At 41.5% G+C, this 19,965-nt stretch overlaps 1 protein-coding gene across 5 annotated transcripts in view; it reads right to left on the bottom strand.

The window, feature by feature from the left end:
* Nucleotides 1–19,965, bottom strand: part of BICD1 (BICD cargo adaptor 1) — a 185,999-nt gene that overhangs the window by 31,143 nt on the left and 134,891 nt on the right. For all 5 annotated transcript variants that reach the window (XM_054842780.1, XM_054842818.1, XM_054842789.1 and 2 more), the window contains exons 5-6: nt 12,801–13,895; nt 4,859–5,010 (exon numbers count right to left, since the gene is read on the bottom strand). In XM_054842780.1, the coding sequence (XP_054698755.1) occupies nt 4,859–5,010; nt 12,801–13,895 (1,247 nt within the window). The remainder of the gene's footprint in view (nt 1–4,858; nt 5,011–12,800; nt 13,896–19,965) is intronic.

The following is a 19,965-nucleotide window of genomic DNA, read 5'->3' on the forward strand; positions in this document are numbered from 1 at the left end:
CTGCAGCAACACCTGTAGCACAGTGCCATTAGAGGAATGAACTGCCTTGCTTTAGTATGCCAATAAGCCAATTTTGGTTTTGGAAAAAGATTGGTTTTCCTCAGGCCTTAGGATATGTTGTTGGTATCTAGGCATCTGCTTTGTAGAACAGCATAACTGGGCAGTTAAGAAACATAAGCTCCATGAAGGTGGATATTACTAAAGCAGACTTAGACAAAACTGCTTTTCGTTACCTGCTATGAACTATTGCAAGCTGCCCCTAGAAACCTGGATATACTAGATGCTGTTAGCTGGCCTCATACTTGAGACAAAAACAACCTCGTTAATACAACATTTTCCAACTGTTCTGATTAATTATATGCCCTTCCTAGAAGTCTCCCCATAACAGCAACTCCGCATTCTTGGCAGTTCACTGCAGTCTTTGGGTGGTTCCAGTCATATGACCTCCACTCGAAATTTCCTATTTTTTTTCACAAACACACGGTCCATTGTCTCTGTGTTTTGTTGCTCAAGCTTTTTTTTTTTCTTTTGAGAAAAAGCGTTCAGAAAGGTTAAACCTAAATCAGTCAAGTAAAGGCCATAATTAACTTCAGAAACTGCTGAATTAACAGCTTCAGATCTCCTTGAAGTACACAGCAGTGAAGGTTATTCCATGTAGTAGGAGATAGCTACTGCCTGCAGCCATGGCATTTCCCTTCACTGAAATACTCCCTGCTATGTGCAAGTGTGGGATAAAAAGAGAAGTGCTTCCAATTAAAAAAGAAAAAAGCATTACACACATCCATATTGCCTTTTGCTAACACGTGTTATAAACCTTCATGAAGTCTCACAGCATACCGAGGAAGAAAAAGGTTAGGAGCTCCTAAGAGAGATGACTTCTGGCACGGCACAGAGCTGTGCAGACCGAGCAGGGCTCCAGGATGCACAAGGGTTCTGAACAGGTCATTCAGAAGTACTCAAATAGTAGTGAATACCAAAAGTTAGGTTATGTCCTCCTGAGTCAGAACTGTTTCCCAATTCCTCCCTTGCCCCAGGATGGGTGTATGCTGCAAGTGACTATTAAATAAACAGCACTGTTATCTTGCTGTCTTGATGGTCTACTTATTGCCAGAACAAAAGTCAGGATTTCACCTGTTTTTCACTTCTCTTGTCTCAGAAAGGAAGCAGACAGACACATAAGCCCACTTATTTAGTATGAACTGATCCAAGAAGATTATACAGGAGTTTAAGGGATTTTTAGTTCCATCTCTCTCGTCTAGGAATGCAAACCAAATACTTAGTCAGGCTTATGTGTAATTTAGGTAACATAAATCATAGCAGAGCTTGAGCTAAAACCCAGAGACACTGACAGTGACAGATCCCTGCTCTAGCCATATAAGCATAATTCTCTTCTGCTCATAAATGTTTTCTAATCTATGATAGCTCCAGGATCTGTCTGAACTTCCTAGTCCATCTCTTCAGCACACATTTTTCTTTAAATATTAATCATAAGAAAATGTCTTGATGGATGGAGAATAAAACCAGTGCATACAGTGTCAGGACTGTGGCAATACCATGAGTAATATTTCTTACTCTCTCCTTTTGAGTATCTCTATTTAGACTGGGAAAGCAAGCATGTGTAAGGACTCAGTAAAATTAGCTTTCTGAACACCTATATGATTCTGCTTTAAAAGTAGTTCCTGCTCTCCTTCAGCTCTAGGCTTCTCTTCCCTTCCTCTCCCACGGCAGTCCCTCTTCTAGATGGGAAAACTAATGTTGTAGAGAATATATTTTTCTTTTTCCCTCTAGATGAGGGCTGGCCATCGGTCTCACTGCTTCACACTCCCACCCTGGGTCAGTGGCTCAGGGTTGGAGTGAGGGGAAATGGCAGGAGGGGCAGGAAAGGCTCACACCATTTTTTCTGGTCTAGGACTACCAGAAGCAGCCCAGGACAAATTAAGCAGGTTAAAGACAGGAGCCGCCCATGTGCAGGGCAGCACATGGCCCTGGCATCAAACAGGAACTTCAACTCTGCCCTGCCAACACCATGCATCCCACAGAAAAGAAGGTTTTATACTCCGTTGCTTTCTTTTTCTAAGAGAGGTGTTTGGGGAAAAGGGAGTTTGAACTGTATTGAGGACATATTCTTGACAGGTCTGAAGTCAGGAAGGGATCAGGGCTAATGAAGAGGGAAGGAGGATCTGTACAGATCAGAGCCAGAGATTTTGGATTGGGAAACAGCCACAGAAGGAAAAAGAGCAAAAGTAGAGGTACAAGCAGGACAGAAGGACTTTTGAGGGCAAGAAGAGAAGGACTTAAGGAACAGAAGGATGCACAAGTGTCAGGGGAAATCACAGAAAAAGGAGGGCTCCTGCTTCCTGCATAGGGGAGCTTTGGAGAAAAGTGTCATCTTTGCTGTTGAGACCAGAAACAGGTATGCTGTGCTCTCCTTATAACGTGGTATGACCTTTATCCAGTGCATTTGAGGAAGAAACTATACAGTTCAGCACCAGAATGAGCATTCCTTTGGGGATCAAATGAACAGAAAAGGATGGTTTATGAAACGATACTGTTCTATCAAACAGTGTATGAAATCATTTTCAGACCTATAATACAACTCTACTAGCAGAAGGATGTTCTCTCTACAGTACAAATTCAGAAGTACCATGTGATGCAGGATAACCATGGAAACCACTGTTTTATTCAACAGAAGACTAAACAATTGCTTTTTTATGCTCAAGGTTGCTATTGCATGGAATGTTACTGCATGGAGAATCTTACAGACTTGTATTTTCAAACAGATTTCTCTTCCTGAAGAGACATCTATAGTATATCAGCTCTCTGTCATTTAAACAAATGCTATTCCAAATAGAGTATTCAGAATAAGTCAATCATTTAAACATTTAGGAAGATTGATTTAATTATAAAAGCCATTAGATTCCAGGGTAGGGAAGGAAAAGGAATATTTTACAAGAGAAAAATCTATAGGAGCACACTGATGTGCAATACCTTGTAGTGAATGATTTTTAATAACTGTTCTCAGAAAATACTGGGCAGAACTTACGACCTCAAGGGCAGGGATACGTACCACAGGCCATGCAAAGAGTGTTTAATCAGCACTGCATGGAGTTTACCAGCAGTGGTAGATGCGTTGGGTGGGGTTTATCTCTACCTACATTAGACATTTACAAAATGGAAATCTGTAACTTGGCCAGTCACCAAGATTCCCTTTATACTTCACAGAAGAGAAGCATAAGCTTCATTGCATCCTACACACGAGACATCTAGAAATGGCATCTAGATGAATGGCACCCTTTAAGCCTAATTCTCAGAAAAGATGCTGCCATGTCGCACCAGCTTTAGGATATGCCTTAAACCCAACAGAAGTGCGCACTCAGGATGCCCGGAGAGGGTAAAGAGCATTCAGTACACCAATAACCTAACATTCCCTTTAAGTAACAACTTCTAATCTTTGCAAACTTCTTTTACCTCATGGGTTGATGATTTATGCTTCAGGCAAGACCGTTGTTTGCTTTATGCTCATGATGCCACTCCTCTCCTCTGGAGTTAGTAGCCTTCCAGATAGTCTTATAGTTAGTGCACTTATGTATCTCCTAGAGTAATAAGCTTGCAAATAAAGATTGATACATGCATTTCTAAAACACACACACAACTTCACTTTCTTGAAGAAAATCTTTAGATGCCAATGAAATCAATGGATCCATCTTGGTTCACACCACCTGCTGAGTTGGTTCTTCAATTCCATTATGGCACTACACGTACTCTTCTGATGATGAACCTATGATGAATTTGTACACAGCACCAATGTCATGGCATGTAAATGTCCCTTCTCCTTCCTTCCCACCTCTCCTGGCTGCTGCTGCCACTGTCACTGAGCAACAAAGGACCTTAGAAGGCTGGAAGAGGTGAGATGGCACCTGTATACCGCAGAGATGTTGGCATGAGGCATGAAGAAGGCTTACTGCTTATGGACTAAAAAACAAGCCAGAAATCTGCCTTGTGTTTGACCGTAAGGGGAGGGGGAGAAACTCTGATATAACAGAAGAATTTCCTAAGGATACTAATTTCCTTTCTTATTTGGGAGTTAATTTATTGATGAAACTGTTGGATCGTTAAAAAAAAATAAAATTATTTGTAGGTAACCTTTTAAAAAGCAGCTAAACCCAAAAGCTCTTCTGAAGAAGGTGTAGAAGAAGAGATGATTAATTACTGTCCTATCAGGAGGAACTATATTACAGAAGATAAGTGAAACTTTTATCCTGTGGAGAAGATAATAAATTTGATATTACAGCAGTAGAAAATAAGAATTAATGCTGGAGTGGGAAATTGCAGTGGCCTCGCAATTATTACTTCTGGATTACAGCGTAGGCTGGTTGATTAAATAGATTTTACTAGTGGTAAGTAATAAATCTCATGATAATGAAAACATGGGATTCTGAAGACCATCATTAACCATACGATAGCTTTACATGGCAGAATCACTGTGTACTTCTGAATGTGAAAATCAGCCACATAAATCTACTATTTGATTTCCACTTTAAAAAGCCCTGTAAATGCAAATATACTGGAGGCTGATATTGGCATTTATAACACTTTCCTCAAGGGTGTATTGACATTGCTATTCTCCAGCTTTATTTTCCAAGACATGCATCTCAGTAGCACATGAAAGCTTGCAGGTTTTGCACAGTGTGCACTCTAAGACTCATTCACCTTCATCCAGCAAACCCCTGACCTTGCAGAAAATAATTTCTGTCTCTACTCCTAAGCACCCAACATACACAGCTAAGTCTGTTCTCACTTAGCACACACATACTTACTTTTACAGTGCTGAGCCAGATGGTGAAACCATTTCCCTTACCTGGTTGCAAACATTGCTCTCAAGGATGAGAAGGTTGCTGCATCTTCCTTCAAAGCCTTTAATTCATTCCGTAGTTTGGTCATGGTTTCAGTCACCATTGCTTTTTCATTTTCGTATTTATTCTTCAAATTGGCTAGTGCCACTTCAGCTGTCTGAAAACACAAACAAGGATATATTCTTATGAGACAGATATCTGATAACAGCTAAGATGCCATGTTTGATTTTAATGTAGATTTCCTTCTTCATTCACACGGTAAAAGAAAGTTAGACCTCAGCTTCGTTGCACCACACCCTTTAATGTCTTCTTTTACGTTGTACTCTGTAAAGCCAGGAAAAGAAGAAAGCCATTCAAAGAACAAGCCAACTTCAATGCACTGGCAACAACTCAATACCGTAAATGTCTCTGCAAAACTGTGCAGCTGTATGTTGAGGACTCAAGCGAGTGAGCAAGTTACTACAGCTTAAGGAGCTGCTACCGTGTCATATGAGCTGCAACAAACAACCAGGTGTGTCCCACGACCACGTTGCAAACAGGACACGCGGCACGTCAGACTCGGCCTCTGTAGCTGAGGCGGGAGCTAAGGTGCTTCACCTCATGCTTCCTGCCAGCCGAGGCTCTCCTTGGCCAAGGAGACTGCCAGCACCTGACAGCTTGCTTTTATATCTGAGCACTGGCGATGCCTCCTCTCGTGCAAACCAGCCTTATTTTGGCACTTTGAACCACTACAAAAAAAAGTGTAAATTACAGTTTTCACTTAACAGGAAAGAAAGGCTTTGTAGTCATCCTATTCCTTTATTTTTTCTGTTCCTTCCTTTCTTTTTTCAATTTCATCCATTAAATGTCTTTAATTTACTGTGCTACTGCTTTTAATATTTACATTTGTCTTATTTTTGCAAGACTTGAACCTTGTGCTTTACCTATGGAGTTTAGTAGCATTTTTGAAGTTATTCAAAATACACAGTTTTATAGAGGCTTTATACCTACTGCTGCTATGAGACATTTAAAATTATTGCCTTTGAATGAGATGAAGAAAAAAAATGTTTCCTTTTACATTTACTCAGAGGGGGTTATGGTTGGGTTTTTCACTTAATTTAGTGCATAATAAGTTGTAGCATTTCATATAGGCAATCAATTTCCCCTGTTGATCTCGTGGGTTCTTGAGCCATCACCAGGGGAGAGAAGTGTAGAAGAACATTAGTTTAAAGCAACCAGCAAGGGGACGTGACAAAAGATGGTAATGGACAAACAGTTGGAAACCTATTCTGAACTCAGTTTTCTGAAACTCAATACATTTCCCACTAACAAAAGGACATATTAGCATCTCCTACTAGCTATTCATTTGTGTCTGGGAAATAGCACAGTTAGAAACGGCAGTGTTAAAATAATTCAGGGTGGGGTTTTTTTTTTCCAATTGTACACTCACCAATAATGCTTTCTCTGCTTTCACACTAGTTTACACTGAGAGAAGAGATTTTAAAAAATCACTAGTAACTACCTGTCATTTTAAATAGATGAGTATTTCTGTGCCAAATTTTAAATCATCAACAACACATGTTTAAAAAAAAAATCGACCACTTAGGGATATATTCAAATAAATGCAGCTTTTCTCAACCTTGCTGATATATGCTTTGGTATAATGTGGGATGGTAGACACTGTCCTACACTGTGGCAGGATAAAGCAGAAATCATCAGGTTTCTATCTGTTTTCAGCCATGAGCAAAAATGTACACTCATAAATTAACATAGAGAAGAAAGATTAACTATGTTTAATAAAACTACTTTTTGGAAGAGAAATCTAGGAAATAGTGAATCAGGGGACAAATTCCTATTTAACAGATATGATTTAATCAGATTTATTTAAGAATTTTCAGGTCACTGAAGTGATTTATGAGAGCACAGGTAGACTCTGTAGCTCAAACTGAGTTCTGCTTTGCCCCTAAGGCAGGAAATCAGATGCATGCTTTGTAAGAGAAATACAACCCCATGTCCCTTAACCTATCATACCTGATCTTCGAATACAGAATTCATGTGAAGATTTTCCTTTGGTTTAGAATGAAAATGACAAATATCTCTATTTGCCACCTAATGATAGACTTAAAAAAAAAATTGTTAAATTGTTTCAGCAGTGAGATTGCATATTCCACGTAAACCAAATAATTTACACATCACCGAAACTGTGCAGAATGATCAGACGGATCATTGTGATCCCTACGTTTTAGTCTGGATGTCAGGGTAAGTTAAATGACATGTAACACTACGGGATGAAAAATAACTTAGAAATATAATTTAGCTTTTGAATAAAGGTAACAGAGGAAGGACTGTGTCAAATCTTCAAACCTTTTTTTCTTCTTGTTAGAATTTTCCATAGAACTACACATAGACAATGAAGCATAAATCGCAAAACCTATTGGAAGTGCCTGGTGGCTCTCCACGCACCAGACAAGCTTTTGAACACGCTCATCTGTAGGCTGTCGAGAGCCCCCCTTCTTAAAGTCTCCTAAGTGAAGAATGAATGGCCACAAGTGCTCTGCTAGAGAAACAAGTAACGCTATCAAAAATGTGTTTTTAATAGACAAGAGAAAGAAAGGGGAAGCAAGCAAGGGTAGCTTCCGTTAGAAACCTGCAGCCAGGGCCAGCAGAGCAGCGGTGCATCGCTCTAGCAGGCGGCACAGCACGCTCAAGGGGTCCTTGTACGAGCCGGTGGGCACCGGACGGTGCAGGTGCTCCGGTTACCTACAGCTCATCGTTTTGGGACCTGGATGCTGACTGAAGCCGATTGCTGTCAGACTCCTCGGCTCCAAGGATGCAGCCAAGACAATCTGTATTGGCTAGCTGCCACCAAGAGAATAATTACCCCCCTTTCCCCACCCCTACCCTTGGCACGTCTGACGGTTTTCTTCCGTGCTTACTGTGAGCCAGCTGGGGAGCCTGAAGAGGCAGAAAACTCGCCTGAATCACCCTGAAGCCAGAATGTAGATGGGGAGTGGGGCTGAGGGGAGAAGGGGAACTTGGACTCCATCTTTCAGAGATACCTATGTGTCTGGTCACCTCAGCACCTGTACTGCTAGACTGTGCCAAGAGTAACAGGGACAAAAGGAACTGAAGCCATAGCTTCATGTTACTCTTCCCCCAGCACCAGCTCTAGTCTATATTATTTCTATTTGTTCCCCCTCTCAGCCAGCCTCCAAAATTGTACCCACTGAGCCATATATATGTGGTTGTACCTGAAACCAGTTCTGTGGGATAATATAGATTTTAATAACCTGGGGCGAACGGCACATTTGGAGAGTGCTCTGAAAGGAAGGATGGGGCAAATAAAAGTCTGCATCCTTAAGCAGTGGGTGCCAGAAGGAAGTAGATGCCCAGGAGCTGGCTTTTTTTTTACCAGCTCTTTCTGAAGCATTTGATTTTAAATTGTGGTTAACTACAGAACTATTTTAGAGAAACTTTGCTCCAAATAAAAATGCAACTTCTGAGCAACACACATGGAAATGGAGAGCACAAGAAAAAGAGGAAAATGCAGAAAAACGTGTGACTTCAGTGAAGTAAATAATGCAATAAGACAGGAGAGGGGGTAATGACACTCCTGACGGGGGGGCCCATCATGCCGAGGAACTGGGCGAACACACTGGCTACCCCCTCAGCGAGCCGCCTGGCGACACAGGGTTAACGGCTCGGCGAGCACATAGCTTTTGCTGTGCAGAGGACATCGCCTGGAGCTGACAGCAAGGCTGGGAGGGAGCAGAGACCTCCAACACCTGCGGGGTGTGAAACGCTATCCAGGAAGACAGCGCTGGGGCACGCAGAGCTCAGCCCCCCCGTTCCCCAAACCCAGGCACGTAGCTGCACAGGCTGAGGTGAGCACACACCGAGCCCCCGGACCCAAGGCACTGCCAGAACTCACAACATCCTTTTCATCCCTCTCCTTATCATTACAGAAGAAATGCCTGAATCCAGCTGCCTAAAGGTTGCCACCTTAATCCTGATAGCCATGAACAAATCCCATTTTCTCCATATATTTGCATTCTAAGATGACTTCATATCCCATTTACTTTACATTACCAGTCTGAGAAGCAAACCAAGTAAAAAAAAAATGTTACTGAAAGAATATTAATTCCTACAGTGGTAAGGACTTTATTTTTTCACACAAGAAAGCAGAACAGTAGCCTGTTATTTTAGTGCAGAAATTGTAGGTGGTACTGGATCTTTCCAGCCAGCCTCACTTTCCCAGAGAAATTCTACTGTATTCTGTCTATATAACATCAGGGCATTTGTTTATAGATAAGGTACTATATGTCTGGGGTTATCAAGTTATTTTTTCCGAACGACTTTTATGGGCATCTCAGTTACAGGAGCTGGAGACACCGTAGTTACTCCAATACAGTTGCGAAGGTCTTGCTGACTCAACTCCTTCCCATCGAACCATTTACCTACGAGAACAACCGATCATTTTTCAATCAGAACTTCAGGATATTAAATTCCCCTCATAGGCCGCTCTGCTTTCTGAATGTTATTAGAAATCAAAATCAAAACCATTATTGAACTGGTCCTAAAAGTTATTATATCATTAATTTGATATTACTTTACAATTTATGCTACTTGTTAATGCTAATGCTACTTGGGTTTGCTCCACAGAACTGGTGCTGACACCAATTATGGCTACGGATAAATGGATACATAAATCAAGACAAGGTAAGCAAGCGAGCTAGAAAGATATATGTGCCTTGCTATTTTGAGCAATTGATTTAATAATCTATTTTCCTGGGCTTAGGTTTGCAGCTTCTTAGAGCAAATCTTACCCTCTTTTTTTGTATTATAGAGTTTTGTGTAGCCTGTTTGCAGCCCAGTCTAATGCTTAACGCATATTTGAAAATATTACTACAGAAAATACACCTAGACTAAAAAGAAGTATCATCAGATATTGCCAAATGCTTTAAACTAGGCAACAGCTTGTCAGGTTCAAACAGAAATTCACTGTATTGTGCACTGCTGGAGTACCAGGCCCACCGCAGCGGGAGAGGACAGAAACAGAGACACCCTCAGGGATGTCCTGCAGTTGGGAAAGTTACTGTGAAGAGACGGGAACACAATTCGGGTCGGGAGGCAGAAACTCTGCTCTTTTTCTCTTCCGATGAACCATTTGCCACTGTGTGCCTGGATAGCAGAGGATGTCAGCACACTGCGAGAAAGCGTACTGCCAGGAAAACGGTACAATTCCGCTTTCAAGAGCATGTTGCAATACTTCTGGGGGTCACTAGAGCGCACCCGTGCTTCCCTGGTTAGGGGTGTGACCTCACTACTGACCTACAGCCCGAAATAAGAGACCTGGGGTCTCCCCTTGGATCCGAATGGCGAGATGCTCAATGAAGGCCGGGTCTTGCCTTTCTTACAGTGCATTTGATCGTGCTCATCTTGCTTTCCAATATTATTTCAACCAAAAAAGCTTCACCTGAAGCGTCTCTGCTTGGAGTGCCTACAATACAGGGGGTTTTTTGTGATAGCATTTCTACAAAGCAGGATGACCAGCTGCAGGCTTCCTTCTCACAGGGGCTGCCACAGCTCTCCCCCTGCTACCTCAGGCACCAGCGGTGTCTTGCCGTACGATGTAAGGGATGAAAAAATATAATTTTGTGTTAACGTCAAGGCTTGAGGAAGGTTTTTGGGGAAAAAAAAAAAAATCAAAATTCTAGCTCTTGTGGTTCTTGAGCAAATGTGGAAAAAATGAACCAGATATCCTTTGTAGGCTCATCTACACTGAAACCCACAAGGGGAAAAAAATCCCCAGCCTATTGCTGCTTAAAAACTTCTAATTTTGGAGGGAAAGAACTCAAGGGGATGAATCTTGACTCCTGTTTTTTGAACATGAGCTGTGCTTTGGGTCCGGCGATATACCCATCACTTGAGGCTGGCACTACTACTAGCACATAATAAAACTCCTTCCCTCCCCCCCCAACTTTAAATTTCTGCTATCCTTTTATATTATCATGTCTTTTAATTTGAAAGTTTGAGGATGTTGATATTAAGGTTTGCATAAACAGTACTGCAAGATTCTACACCCAGTTATACAGTTACCAATAGCTATGCTGCTATCCAATAAATAAAAGTTTAATTAATAGCACCTCCTTACTCAGCAAATCTCTCTCTCCCATTTCAGTGAGCACGCTTTAGGATGATGCTTTATTTCTGACAGCAATAAAAGTGCAAGACTGAGCTAGATTCTCTGGTGGTATCAAAAATAAATGATAGCTCTATGCTAATGGAAAAAATCTTTAATTTGGAATCTAAACCCATATACCTCAATTACATCTTAATTACATTTTAATTACATGGAAAATCCACATATAATTGCTCAGAGCTGTTATTGCTTAGCTAGAGATGGTATTTAATTACTTGAATTAATATTTAACACGTGTTGTAATGGGGGGGGAATGTTATAAAAGACTCAATGTATACTGAAATATTACTGCAATTTAAAAATCCCTAGTACTCTAGAAATGCAGTTACAGATTGAAACTGTAACTTCAGACTACTCGACTACTGGGAATTTTAACACTGAAATCCATCACTGTCATCAGATAACAATATCCTAGGCTGTTAACCAGGATTCATGACCCCATGTGGTGATGATCACTGCGCTGCTTTTTGCCTGGGACTTTTCTCATCTGTCTGAAACGATGACTCTGCCACTGCAGCCTCTTCCATTCAGACTTACTTCTGCACATAAGGACATGCACTGAAGTAAATAAAACTATTTGCATGTTTAAATTTAACTTTATTAAGTGCTTGCAGACCTGGAACCTAATGGCTACAAAGGGGTTGGGAGGATATACTGTGCAAAAAAAATGACAGTCCTCTAAAAACAGGCTGTTACATGGTCCTCTTTTGGTATTTGATATAAAATGCAGTAATTCTCAGCTTATTTGCATTGATGCAACATCAAATATAAAGTGGGTTGATTTTTTTTAAGCTATGAAAATTTTCAAAATAATAATTTGAAATTGTTTATTCTCTTAAAATATAACTTTATAGCAAATCCTCCTCAAAATAAAAGATTGCGGTTACTGTTTCAGTCAGCTTAGTCATGTAGTGATGTTGTCCCTGTTCTTAAAAAACAAAAGAAAACCCTGATTTTGTTTGTTAAAGGATGAAAAATATTACAATAGCAGGAGACATTATTTCTGAATGAAAAGAAAATTCCAACTACAAAATAATTCTGCATTTCACCTGCTGTCTTATCAAAGAATTGCCCAGCTTCTGTATGGTCCAAAGCCACTGGTCACACTCTTACATCCGCCATTCTCTTCCTGAGGCACGCTTTAGCTTTTGCGGCATTTATTTTTAACCCCCTTAAATTTACTGGGGGGCATTCAAGTTTTGCAGCCTGGGTAGTGTTACCAAGAGCCAAGAAGAATGCAACAGGTTGTTTGCTCCATCTGCTCCCCTACATCCCACCAGCTGGGCCACCCGCAGCTGCTGAGGTGCTGGCCCAGGTGGTCTCCCCTACGTTTGCCTTCCCCACCACTCCGGAGGTACCTGCCCTGGCGAGGGGTCAGCACACCTCTGAGAGCCTCTCCATGCACACTCTGTTTTGTTTTCCAATGATGGCAATCTTTTTTGTTTCGCAGTAATGATAGCAACGTGCCCGTGCATGAGGCTGGGTAGTAGCTGATCCCTCCCTGTCCCTCGGCTTTTCTCTCGCTGCACAGGAAAGGCTCTTCTGCCTGTGTCCTCAGTGAATGGTGGGTGCTGAGAAAAGCAGAGCTAAAGAGCTTGAAGAGGAGGTGTGGAGGGAGGGAAGAAAGGTCTGCCCTCACCATGATTGAGTGAGAGACTAAATAACCTGTGAGTAAAATCTCTCCTCCAAAGGACTCCGGGGAAAGCTTTTAAGTGACCTGTAGAAATAACAGGCATTACCGACCGACTGCTTCATTGGCATCTTACCTGCTTGTTGGCTTTCAGCACTGCTCTCAGAGTAGCGATCTGCTCCCGCTTCGTACTCAGGAGTGATTTCAGTTTCAGTATCTCTTCCATTAAGGCCTCCTTGTCTTTGTCGATCATGGGTGCCAGCTCCCGAGCTGCAGCACGCTGGCGTGACAGCTGCAGCGACCGATCGACAGCCTTCTGCAAGTGCTTGATTTGGTCCCTTATTATGGCATTGAGGTTGTAGATGTTCATCGGCTCTTTGCGGATGTCACTGGTATCGGAGACGGGGGAGGAAGGAGGGGCTGTGATGACAGGAGAAATGGTAGGTGTTTTCGTCGGGCTCTGTTCCTTGCCAGGCTCCGTGGCCTCTTTCGTCACCTGCTCAGTCGGGGTCCTGGCTTCTACGGGTGACGCCACCCCCCTTCTGGCGAGCCGCGGGGAAAGGAGACCTCGAGGGTCATCTGGTCCTTTCAGGCTCCCGCTGCGGGTGACTCTGCTTTGCCTGTAATAGTCCAACATGACCCTGTTTGGTGTCTCGTTGTTGCACAGGCAGACGTGATGGTAGAGCTGAGCAAGCTCCTCGCTAAACGTCACCAGCTCGTCCTGGGCGGTGTTGAGGGTATTATGGTTTTCATTTGCTATGCTTGTCATCCTTTGCAATTCCTTTTCCATGTGGACCATTTTTTCCTGGCTTTCCTTGGTCGACTTCTCCAGGTTTGTCACCTGTTCATCATACGTCTGGATTCTGCTCTCATACTTGGCCTTCTCTTCAGTGTAGTTTTCCACGTATTTATTATATTTCTCCTTTAAGGCTTTGATTTCTGCTTTAAGGTCTATCACCTCAGTAACAGCTACTTTGTATTTACATTCTAGGATCTCCAAGCCATTGATGTCCACTTCATAGTCGTGTGCTTCCTCGCCAGTGTCTCGGCCCTTCTCACAGTCAAGCTCAGCTTTCAGCTCCTTGTTGCTCTGCAGTCCCCTCATGGCGTTGACGTGCTCCGTGAGCCTGTGGACTCGCTCGTGTTGCTCGGTCAGGGCTCCCTTGGTGTGCTCCAGCTGTGTCTGAGACTCCTGCAGGTTGGCCAGGAGAATGGCCTTCTCCCTCTCCACCTGCAACAGAGTCAAAGTAAGAAAACCAGGATCTCATCCTACCCATGCTTTTCTGCTGAACACCAAACTCTGCAATCACGTTCATCTCTTTCACTCCCCCACTCTGCTTATGTAACTTGAAGGCTTCAAAGAGATTTTAGCCATATACACCTAAACCATAGAATTAAGTCAGAGAGAGATACGTATAATTTGTAGAGGGTTATGAAGTCCCAGCCTCTGTTATAATTTGCAGTATCACTAGGTCGCAATTTTACACATTGTCGACCGAAGAATTACTGTCTGTCCAAGCACTAAGTGCCTAGTCAGCTAGAGCGATGATGCTGGATTTATTACGACAGATGTTCCCTGAATTTTAATAGACATGAACTGCATCACTGTTGACTATAAGCCGTTCCATTGGCACATACACATTTCTCAATACAGTTTGAATTTACATTTCCCATGAATAGCTCTGCCAATCTTTCACAATATTTATTTGTATCTTTGGACTGATGCAAACTTTCATTAAGGCTTGATTACTGAATGCAAATACAGGAAACAAATGGCTGTGTACATTTCCAAAGCTTAGATTAAATAACCTGCTGCGTGAGAATATAACACAGATCAGGAGACTGAGCACATGCAACTCCTAGGACTCCCCATCTCCATCACTTAACTATAAGCAAAATCCATCATTTTAAGGACAAGACAGAAAAAGTGGGATTTGCAGTATAGCTAACAAACCACTGGTTCTGACCTAGTAAGGTCCTTTCTGAACATCCAGAGAAATGTGGATGTTGAACAGCGGAAGTAGTCATGGAGAACTCTACACGTTTTAATGCACAGCGTGTTAAAGCAAGCGAACAAGACAAACTTCAAGTTTGATCTGCTCGGGTATTTGCTACTCACGATAACACCCCTGAAAGACTCCCATTTCAAGTTTTGAATGTAGTGCTTCAACTTCTTTTCTGTGCCTTTGTCCTGTTCCGAGTTGTGAACTGGGAAGCAGAGGAAGGCACAAGGAGATAGGATCCTTCTTGCTTTCATGGCTTTTGCGACAGGACCCTGAGCCTATGAGGTTTGCTGCTCTTTCTTTCCCACTGTTGCAGTATCTCAGCCCCGTGTTTACACACGCAGTGAAAATGGCACTCTTCACGTTCCCTTTGTGAGCGGCTGAATTACTAGTTCTGAGAATTCAAAGCTGTCAGTTCTGAAAAACCCTTTCCTTCCCTATCAGCATCCCTCCCAGGTAGTTTGGAAGAAAGTCAAATCAGCCACTGTGAATCTAACGGAAGGAAAGAAAAGCCTTGTAGAGACCGAGAGGGTATTAATGCCATCTCACAAAATGGTCCAAGCAGTGGTTCAGACTCCTGTTTTCTCGTAACATGGCTTTCGAGCAGTGGCTGTTGCTCAGAAGTATTAAAGCACTAAAGCATACAATAATCCCCTGGTTTTACAGACAGGCTTTCAAAACATGGCCTCTATTAGAGCCTGCAGTCAACTGCAGGCAAAAACTGTAAAAATAAAAATAGAAGCCATGTTAAAAACATCTAAAAGAATCAGCCTAGTTTTCCTCTGTACAGGTGATTGATGGCTTAAGAATTAAAAAAACAGGGCCAAACCTCATCATTATTTTATGATCCAGTAAGAGTCTGTCTCCTCAGATACAGGGCACTCCCTTTTAGGCACTACTTAGTCTGTGCAGAAGAGGACAGCCAAGTACCACGAGTACATTGGTACCCTTCTCAGTTTGACATTGCTCCCCCATCGCTGCCTCAGTCTGCCTGTCACCCCCTCCCCTTCCTGCTCAAACCCCGCATCAGCCCACGCTTGTTGAGAAAATAAAAAATAGGGCAACCTTCCCCTTTGCCAAGGGCATCTTCTTAAAAGGTGACCGCTCTCCAGAGATTTCTCAGTCTGACCTGTCCTGGGGAGCCTCAGAGAGTGACCCAGCAGAAGCCTCCTCACCAGCTTTCCTCCAGTCTGCCCCAGCTCTGCTCTCCTCAGAAACTTCCAGCTGAACTCCTGGTTATAGCAGGCTTAGGTGTTAATTATATTACCCACATCAGATAATGAAGGTACTTATTCCTTCAGGCTGGTGAGCTACACACATGCACGGAAATCTGAGTTTTGCTTAATTTAAAGGACTGTCTCACCTTAGAGTGAGAAGTCGTACGGATGATAACGATGCATACATTAGATACCAAAGGCAGGTGGCTTTGGGTCTGCTGTGGGTATGTTCACATGGAAGTAGACAATTAACTGTACGTTGCACTAGTGTAAAAATAAATATAAAGCTTACAGCCAGAGAGTCTTTCCTTTGAGAAAACAACTTGGTGTTAAAGCAGCACGGTGTTTCAGTGTCTGCTTAAATTAATCAGACAGAATTGATCCTGCCAGATTAATGATCTCAGCCATCATGCTCTACTGTAAAGGCAAACTATAACAGAGGTAATTGGGATCTTTATGATCATTTCTCTTCTGAACATAAATGTGTTCTGGAAACAAATACTTCTTTCAAATAGAAAGGATTTTTGCAGAGAAAACTTGCAACTTTTAAAACCCATACACCAACTTGGACAGTAGGTAAAATGAAATACATAGATCTACTAAATTTTACTTCTTCTAGTCCAGTAACTCCAGGTGAAGATTATATATTTCTCTTCAAAGTTATAAATACATGCTCCTACTTCCAAGGAAAAAAAAAAAAAAAAAAAACAAAGCTCCAATTCAGCATTGAGCACATCTTCTGAATATTAATGACTCTGCTGTTTCCAAGTACGGTAATTATATTTCTTATTCTAGACAATACTAAACTCTTATTTCCACCCACAGTAAACTACTGGGAATTGCAGTTATTTTTCAGTCCAGTTGGTTGGGTTTTTTTTTTTTACATTGAAGTTAGTAGCTGCAGTAAGGGTCTTTATCATTTTTAAAATGAAAATAAAAGCAATTTAAAAGTAGCTGTACCTATTTTGTGATGCATTCTTCCCTTCAGAGGTTTCAGTTTGAAGAGATTTCCTTTCCAATTTGCTCTACAGCTTGCAATTATGGAAACTAATTTTACCATTGCTATTTCCCCCCCCCCCCCCTTTTTTTTTAATAACATCAGAATATCAGTGAATAATTCCTAGTGGAGATTGGAACAAATTGACAGGAAAACTCAGCTCAAGAACCCTGAGTCTCAGCTGTATCATGTTTGTCAGAGAGTAAGAGGCAGCTGGAGAAGAGTGTCAGAACCTGGGCCACTTTTTTTTTTTTACTTTTTTTTTCTTTTTTTTTCTTTTCTTTTTAAGAGAACTTAATCCAAGTTTTCCAAATATGATGTCAGCCTCAGGAACAGGGAAAGCATCGCCATGGAAGGAAGAGAGGATTCCTAGGCTTTAAAGATGACATGGATAATTCTTCTCACTGGACAACAAACATGAAAGCAGAGCAGACAGCCTTGAGCTTTTCCAAAATAATCTTGGAATATGAGAATTTTCAGCTAGGTATTTGTTACCTAGTGGATTTAAAAGATAGAAACAAAACACTTGAACTTAAATCTCTTCTAGGGACCAGCATAGATCATGGAGCAGCAGCAGCAGCCCAAATCTGCAAGAAGGAATGATATCTGTCGTACTAACTTTTTTGGTGAAGGTTTCTTTTTGAGATTGAGCAGTGAAAAAATTTGCTACACATGTAAAAAATGGACAATCTGAAGTTTAATTCTCTCAAAAAAAGGAGCCTACTGTTCTACAGACATAAAAATAGTTCCCACAAATGGGTCAGTTCCTTCAGCAACCCTGTCATAGTACAGCCTCTTCAAGGAAAACAAGAGGAACATAGACCAAATATTGAGATATGACTGAATGAACACCACATGGCAAAGACACTGTGGAGGAGAAAAAAAAAAAAATCCAATTTTGCTGAAGAATTACCTTTTGTCAGCTTGAACCCAATTAAATCTCCCACCCACTACAAGGAAAAAATTTGGAGGAATTTTTCACATTTACTTCGTGTGACCCAAGGTGAGCTGATGCAACTCCAGAGAGATGATCACTTTAAAAAAGTACACATCAGCATTTGCCAGTAAGCCTTTTCAGTTTCTAAAGAAATCAGATTTCCAACTGGGTCTAGTTTTTCTTTTTAAACCTTAAACCCTTAAACATGATTAGAATACTGAACAACAGTGGTGGCTATTGGAGTGAGGGTGCTGGGGCCCAGAAAAGCTGCTGTGACCAAAAAATGGTTATATTTATTTTCTAGGGTCCTCCTAGGGTCCCATAGGACCCTAGACAGTTTGTGGCTAGTGACTGTGAGAAGGCTGACACTTTGTTTATGGTGTGTAAAATAAATAAGTAATGTTAAAGTCAGAGACCATCAAAACAGTTGCAGTGTCTTTCAAGTAGAAGTTTGCTGATTTATCAAGCTCAATATTTAATTTAATAAAATCAAGACAAAACATACCCGATCTTGTTTTTTTCATTTCCAAACAGCTTTCACTCCAGATTTATATTGCATAAACTTCATTGTAAATGATGGTTGAAAATACTTATGCTGTATTTTAAAATGTCACCATTTCAAAATATTTCTTCTGAAGGTGGGTTTTTTTATTTTAACATTGTATTTCTGAATAAAATCAAAAGCTACATATATATGCATATATTATATACATAAATGTATATGTACATACACATTCATAATTTTATATATGCATATATACACAAACTACACACATTGTTTACATTTTAATACTGAAAAATTTTCTGAAAGAATTTTTCACAGAAATAAAATTCCAAATTTCAAGCTTTTCCACTTAAATTATGTATATCTTGCATCAAAGATATTTGTGCAAAGCACTAGATGTCATCAACATTTGCCATGTCATAGTGATACCTGTGAATATTGAAATATTAAGATCAATTCAAGCAATTAGAGCCATTGCTCAATAGATGTAACCAAACAAAAGGGAAACCATTGTAACTTAGAAAATAATTAGCTGTAAGATAAGAAGCTCTGGAACAATCTCATTTTAAACAGCTCGGCCTTGGAAGAACAGATGCGCAAAGATAAGAAAGTTACAAGGCGATCACAAAACCAGCCTTGAGGGGTAAGGTATACGTGATACCAGGGCTGAGTCTGAAGACCCCCGACGACCACCCGGAGGTGCCAACAAACAGGCACGAAAGACATTAGCATATGCTAACAAGTTCCTGGACAATCCATGAATGTGATAAGCACTACTCGGAAATATACTGAATATGTATATTAACATAGTATAAATACTTGCTAGTTTTGTCTTTTGGGTGTGCGCGTTAGGTGGAGTTATCCCCTGTGCACCCTGCGCTGCAATAAAGAATGCCTGCTTTCTAAAACTTCAAAATAAGTCGGAGAGAGTGAATTATTTTGCCGCTTTCCGGTAACAATAGCTCAGATAGAAACTTCCCACGGTGTGTTTGGCAATGAAGTAAATAGAACAATTAACTCTTCAGCAAATATAGGACAGACCGCGCCGGGATTTATTGTTCTCTCACAAGCACTGACAATTTGGTTTGCTCTACTTTACTTCCGAAATGCCTTTTACATTTTAAGCAGAAAACGATTTACATTTACTCCCTTTAGAAGAGGCACTTTTTGGAAGCCTGCAGCAAGAAAATGCTGAATGTTTCCTTGACGGTGCCAAAAACCTTTCAAGCTCTTGTGGCAGAGAAGATGCCCAACAGCCTGGGCCGTGGGACCCTTGCTCTGCGTGGCACTGTACCCCTTTCTAAGACAACGTCAGCATCGGGGCTGGCAGCTTGAGGTTTTGTCTGGCTTGCATCCCAGGCTCCTAATCTGGTTATGCCTGGGCTGGGCTGAATGGAGACCAAATGGTGGCTGTATGGTCCCCAAGGCACCCCCTGCAGCCTGCGCATCCGCCGGGACTGCCAGGGTGGACAAGGGCACTCTGTGACATCTCACATGCCACGTGCTCTCCGAGTGCACAGTTATTAAAAGGAACGCACCTCTCCTTTTGTTATCTCTTGACGGTACGCCAAATCTTGTTCAAACTGAATTTAATGGCAAAAACTCCCTCTGACTTGCAAAGGAGCATAATCAAGTCTGTCTG

The sequence above is a fragment of the Grus americana genome, chromosome 1 (assembly GCF_028858705.1).
Source record: "Grus americana isolate bGruAme1 chromosome 1, bGruAme1.mat, whole genome shotgun sequence".
In the NCBI taxonomy this organism is placed as follows: Eukaryota; Metazoa; Chordata; class Aves; order Gruiformes; family Gruidae; genus Grus; species Grus americana.